The 6,000-nt window shown below is 35.8% G+C and overlaps 1 protein-coding gene across 2 annotated transcripts in view; it reads left to right on the forward strand.

Moving 5' to 3' along the window:
- The window catches only part of LOC128985788 (putative epidermal cell surface receptor), an 86,444-nt gene extending 80,849 nt beyond the window's left edge, over positions 1-5,595 (forward strand). The window contains exons 16-17 of one of the 2 annotated variants that reach the window (XM_054405665.1): positions 680-910; positions 4,023-5,595. In XM_054405665.1, the coding sequence (XP_054261640.1) occupies positions 680-910; positions 4,023-4,030 (239 nt within the window). In that variant the 3' untranslated portion in view covers positions 4,031-5,595. The remainder of the gene's footprint in view (positions 1-679; positions 911-4,022) is intronic. The other variant, XM_054405673.1, reaches the window with a different exon arrangement.
- The last annotated feature ends 405 nt before the right edge of the window (positions 5,596-6,000 follow it).

A 6,000-nucleotide genomic window follows, 5' to 3' on the forward strand; every position in this document is an offset into this window, starting at 1 on the left:
TATTGTTAAGTACTATGCAAATTACCAGCTTTGTATAAGCCGGTGGTGCAGTAAGTAGAAAGAACATATAGCTGATATATAATATTAATTTCAAAGCTTAGTAGTTAAAACAAAATAATATAAAGAAGTATTGTATATAAATACCATTAAAATACATTTTTTTTAATGCTAATCTTCCCCCTACAACCTTCAAACTCGAATTAAATAGAATGATTGTCATATTCGTCGACTTAATAATTCCCGTATAGTATCGGATGTTAGGTCTCTATTTGAGGCCATTTAAAATCATAAATATATATTTATTAAAAATTAAAAGGCTTTAAGGACTATTGCACAATACAACTAATAAAAACGTGTTAAGCTCATAAAAACAACGGCTTGTTGTTGTCTCCAGATAGTGTAGAGGGCCACTATGGGTGGCCGGCCCGAGCTGCAGGGCCACCTTTAGCGCTGACAATGTCGTGACATTAAACAAAATGAGAGGGGCACAACGTGTGGCCTTCCCGATCCATAGGGGAAGGATAAAAGATCATTATATACGACTGCAAAGGGTTAAAATTAGGAATTAAAAAACATTTTTATAATTTAGTAGAACCTTGTTAATTCGGACCAGCCTGGACAAATTTATACTTTAAACTCTGTTTTGGGTCAATTTGTTTAGATTATTATTGATGTTTAGGTAAACTAGAAGCCACTCCACTGGTGGAGAGCAGTGACTACTACGGACCTTTAGTGGCTGTCAGTATACTGGCCACCCTGGCGATCGCAGCAGTCATCATCCTATCTCTCATACTGATGAGGAAACATGGCCACAACAAGGCCCCCATCACAGCAGCCAATCACCGCAAGGCGACCTCCGCCGCCTACGACAACCCTTCCTACAAGGTGGAGATCCAGCAAGAGACCATGGGTAAGCCTCAGTCATAAATACTAAATGAAAAATTCCATTAAGGTATCAGACTAAATCACAGGTACATAAAAAAAAAAAACATCCATTACCATACTATCACCTGCAATTATCTTTACGCCACACTACACTATTTTGATGAACTTCCCACGTAAGGATTTAGTCCAGAAAACAGCTGTTTGCCGCCAGCTTAATCAAATGGGGTTTCATTGCGTACTACTGTACTGTCGGACACCAATCAGCTGATTATACTGTATTTGGGTGGCAATGAGTAGTTATAAACTAAAACATAACCTCTCTTAGAGGTTATGACTAGCTTAAGGCGATCTTTAGTTGGTGGTAATAGCCTATATAAGGATTAGTACAGATTTAGTAGTATGGTGTAAACAATCGTACGTCACTCGTCCAAAATGTGTTTACCGGACTCGTATGGTAATCCCGTACTCGACTTTGTCTCGCACGGGAACGACCACACTCTTTCGGCAAACACTTATTTTCAGGACTAGTAACGTAATATACTCTTGTATGTCCAACTCAACAAAAACAGCTGAAAGCGCTTTTGTTTGAGATAGTGTGTTGTTATTGCGATAGACTGTTTAAAGTGATCAATGAAAGAGTGATCTTAACCATTGTCTCTCTGGTCAGGAGATTGTCCCAAGACTAGGGTTTCAATTCCAGCTCATTCAGGCTTAGTGTGTGAAACTCATCAGGAGGTGGCCTGTTTGTGAAGAGCATTTAAGCTACAATAAACAGTGGACATCTCGGAGTGAAATTGAAATTGACATGATAGTGGAATTCTTCCTGTGTTGTGCAACTTAAATCATTAAATTTGCTCTTGTCTGCTTATCCTTAATGTTGGTGTGTCAGTGTATCTACTGAAAACTTGTTTTAGAACAATATTTTGATTGTTTTGTCCATAAGATGGGGAATACAGTAAAACGCCGATTATCCAAATTAATTGGTACCGAGGTCGATTTGGATAATCTAAAATTTGGATTATCGGACACAGAATCGTAATGAAGAAAAACAAAGTGTTACACAACTAATGAACTTCATTGAGTTGATAACTAAGACATAATAGAGCTGTTAAATTGAATTGAAGTATTGTAGAGGAACAAATACTGATATTTATAAAAACAAAACTACAGTACAATATAAAGTTCTTTTCAATAAGTTCTTTAACAACGCTTACTTGTACATCTCGATCAGCGTAAGTTGCCGTGACCTTGTAGCTCGTTTCCACGCAGCTAGATCACGCAGGCACCGGACGGCAAGAAGCTGTACACCATCGCACTCTGGTTGCAGCTCCATCCATTTGAGGGCGTTGTCAAAGAACATAAATGCCTCACTATGTGATGGTACATTTTCGTCTCCTGCATCTTCGTCTCCCGTGGTCTCATTGTTTTCATCTTCATTTTACTGTTCATCCATGACACTCACTGCGATTTCATCCTCAGTCATTATCTGGTATCCTTGATCGTTCTTATCACATTCCAACCACGTACTATTCCATATCATCGACATCACACTCCAAACAACCCGCAATTTCCTTAGCCATGTTTACTAACTCCTCAACTGACGGCAATTCCGGTTCGTTTTCATTAACGCCAGCAGCTTCAGCAGTTAGTTCTCGCTCTTTAGCTTGCTTTTCTAACTTGAGTTGCTCTTTTGTCGATGTACTGTTTATTTTGTTCCAAGCCCGTTTAAGTGAAACACTCTTAACGATGGTCCCATGGTCCAGGAGTCTGCAATCATGTAGCAACAGTCTTTCAAGTTGATTTTTTTGTAAGAATCCAAAACTTGTTCTTCGTTGTTCTCTTCAGCTAGGAGCAATTTACGAAGCATCTGTTGTCTCTAAAGACGTTTTGTGCACTCAATTACATCCTGATCCATGGGCAGACTTGTCACGATAGGAGGTAAAAAGAGACACTTAAATCTCCCCTTTTCTCTCACGAGAAGCTCCAGCTGATGTGTCGGCGCATTGTCCATAATAAGTAAAACCTTTCCCTTTTTTCCTGTTTCCTGTTTTAAATTTTTTTACTTGAGAAACAAAGGTTTTATCGTACCATTCCAAAAAAATAGTGCTCTCCATCCAAGCATTTTTCTGATTAGTGTAGGTCATTGGTAAGTTGGCTACGTTCTTAAAAGCCCGCGGCTTCTTTGCTTTGCTGATTAATAATAAAAGAAGGCGATGGGTACCGGTAGAGTTAGCACAGACCATTATAGTGACGCGATCTTTACTGACTTTGTGTCCAGGAGCACGATGCTAGTGTTTTTCTTGGCAATGCTTTCCAATTCAAACCAGTCTCGTCAGCATTATACACAAGATCAGGGTCGTACATTTCAGTTTCTTTTTTAAATGTTAACAAATTTATTAGCAGCTTCACTATCAGCAGAAAGTTTTTCACGGGCAATATCCAATTCCCAAATTCTGTGCCGATTCTTGAAATTGCGTATCCATCCCGTGCTTGCATTAAAATCAGCTACACCCATTTTTTCACTGAACATTCGTGCCTTTTCACATAAAATAGGTCCTGAAATAGGTTGTCCAAAAGATCTTTGTTGCAAAAACCAAGTAAAAAATGCATTTTCAAGCTGTTTGTCTTTTGCCTTTTTTATCACTTTTCGTGACAAACATCCATCATCAATTTCCAACGTAGTCACAAAACTTAAAATCTTTTCCCTGTTATTTTTAATGTCAGTAATCGTAGCCGCCCCGACACCAAATCTCTCTGCCAATACCTTTCCTGCCACTCTACGCGGCAGTCGGTTGAATTTTTGCACTTAGTTTTATTCAGGTAATTGGCGATTCGGTTAATCGGCGTTCGGATGGTCGTTGTTTTACTGTAGGCCTATTGAAAATAGGCATAACTAAATTACTGAAGAGCATAGTTAAATATTTATTCCAGTTCAAAAGGGTTTACATTTTATTAGGGAAGGTTTCAAACCATAGTTATGCCTATTGGCTATTGTAGTGATGATTGCCATGACATAACCTACTATGGCAAAATCAAGGGAATTTGTTATAACTTGTTTTAGATGTTTATTATTTCAAGGTCTAACTGACTGATCATTTTTTCAATCAACGCCTACAACTATTTTTGACATTTTCCAGATCTATGAGGCTGGTGCTGCCTGGGAAGCCATTGCCACCTAGTCTACTTTGTGCTTAAGACTAACTAACCGACATTCCTCGCCAAAGACTTAAAATGTTTAAATGGAACCTGGACACTCCACTGTGAGGATTTGGGACTTAAGTAAATCAATGCAGCATTTGTATATTTATAGGATGAGTTTTGCTTTTTTAAGGCAAATATGTATACAATTTAGTTTGTTAAAATGAAGAACTAAACTAGTTCTTGTTTTCTGGTTCCCTGTTGAGTTAACACAAAAAGAAACTGATTTCAAGTTTAAAGGCTATTTCTATGGAATTTCCGGTTAGGGAACTGTTCATCTTATTAAAGATTGATTTTTTTATTCTTAAAATACTGATTGTTTGGTTTAGAAATATAACACTAATCACTAATTAAAATTAAGTAAAAGTACTTAATTAAGTAAAAGTAAAATTACTAAGTAAAATTGGACAATTAATTTTACTGATCAAAATATTTTATACTAAATCAAAGTTTTATCAGGTTTTATTTGGATTATCAGTTATTTTTGTCTCATTGAGACCTTGTATTAGAGGTGCTATGATAACAGATCAACAGAAAACATTGTTGCATAATCTGTGTTAACTCCCATGGCACAAAAAAACTAAGCGAGTTCTGTATGATTTGATTGGGGAATCCCATCAGCTGTAAATTATTTAAATAAATATTGTTGTAAATAGTTATAAATATATAAATATTATACACTTTATTGTAATAATAGATTTACCTTTTATGGTAATTTATAACATTTATTTTGTAAGGTGTGATCAAAAGGTTAACCTTGAACTTCAGTTATCAAAGCACTGTCAACCAAGTTAATCATGATGAAGTTTAACCTTAAAGTTATATATTTATTAGTGCATTCTTTCACTACCATGAACTGGCTTGATAAGAATTGGCATATTACTATCGTGGGTAAAGCTATAATATTTAATTATATTATAGCTATTCCAGAACTATACCTGTAATACACTGGGTGTTACCACGATTGAGAATTTAATATACCATTTATTGTTGACTGAAAAATTATTTAAATAATATTTAAATTTTGAGGTACCGTACTGTAATTTATTTATACTGAATGCAATTAGAGAAGAGAGTCCTGCTAATCCAAACTACTGTAATACTGGGTCTGTCATTTTGTTACTCTATAAAACTGTTTGTCAGACCAATGATAATACTCTTGTAGGTGTCACACAATTTGAGAGAGCGCAAAAGAGAAAAGGACGGAGAAGCTACTGTACTTTTTTTCTCTTGGTGCACTTAAGCTACCGTATGCCAAAAAAATAACCAATTGCTTGTAAACATATCTCTAAAACAGCTAATTGCCAACATTAAAGTGGCATTTAATTTGTATAATTTGTTGTTCAACCATAAAATATTAAAAGTATATCATTTTGTGATACATACAAATTTTGTGCTCTCATAACCCCATCCTATGACAATCATTTACATCACAGATAGTTTATAAGTCGGTAGTATGCAGTGACTATTTTATATATAAGTGTAAAAAGTATTTTGTAATAAATAATTATTTTATAAATTTGATTTTCATTCAAAACCTTTCTCAACAATTTGTCTAACGAATTATGTACAAATTGTACTGTATGTTGTGCCTTAGAGATTTTGGTAACCACCAATAAGTAAAATATAATGACAGTTTGCTAAACATAACATAGCTTGCTTTTTTTGGATACTGACTCCATCTACAGAGTGTCACTGCATGAACTCTCTAATGGTATCGTCCTTTTAAGGTATCATTCCTGGACTATAGACAAACTATAATATCAACTTAATAATACTACTAAAACTAGTCAAGGCGGGGCTTTCTCCAACACGAGCAAAGGGTATACTTCAGTTAAAGTATTAAGTAAAGTATGGAAGAAAATGTGTTATGCATCGCCTGAGTACCCGGGTGGCCGGGTAGTAGATGATGCAATA

Source organism: Macrosteles quadrilineatus, unplaced genomic scaffold (genome assembly GCF_028750875.1).
Source record: "Macrosteles quadrilineatus isolate MER2022 unplaced genomic scaffold, UCM_ALF_1.0 Scaffold_1__1_contigs__length_201487025, whole genome shotgun sequence".
Lineage (NCBI taxonomy): Eukaryota > Metazoa > Arthropoda > Insecta > Hemiptera > Cicadellidae > Macrosteles > Macrosteles quadrilineatus.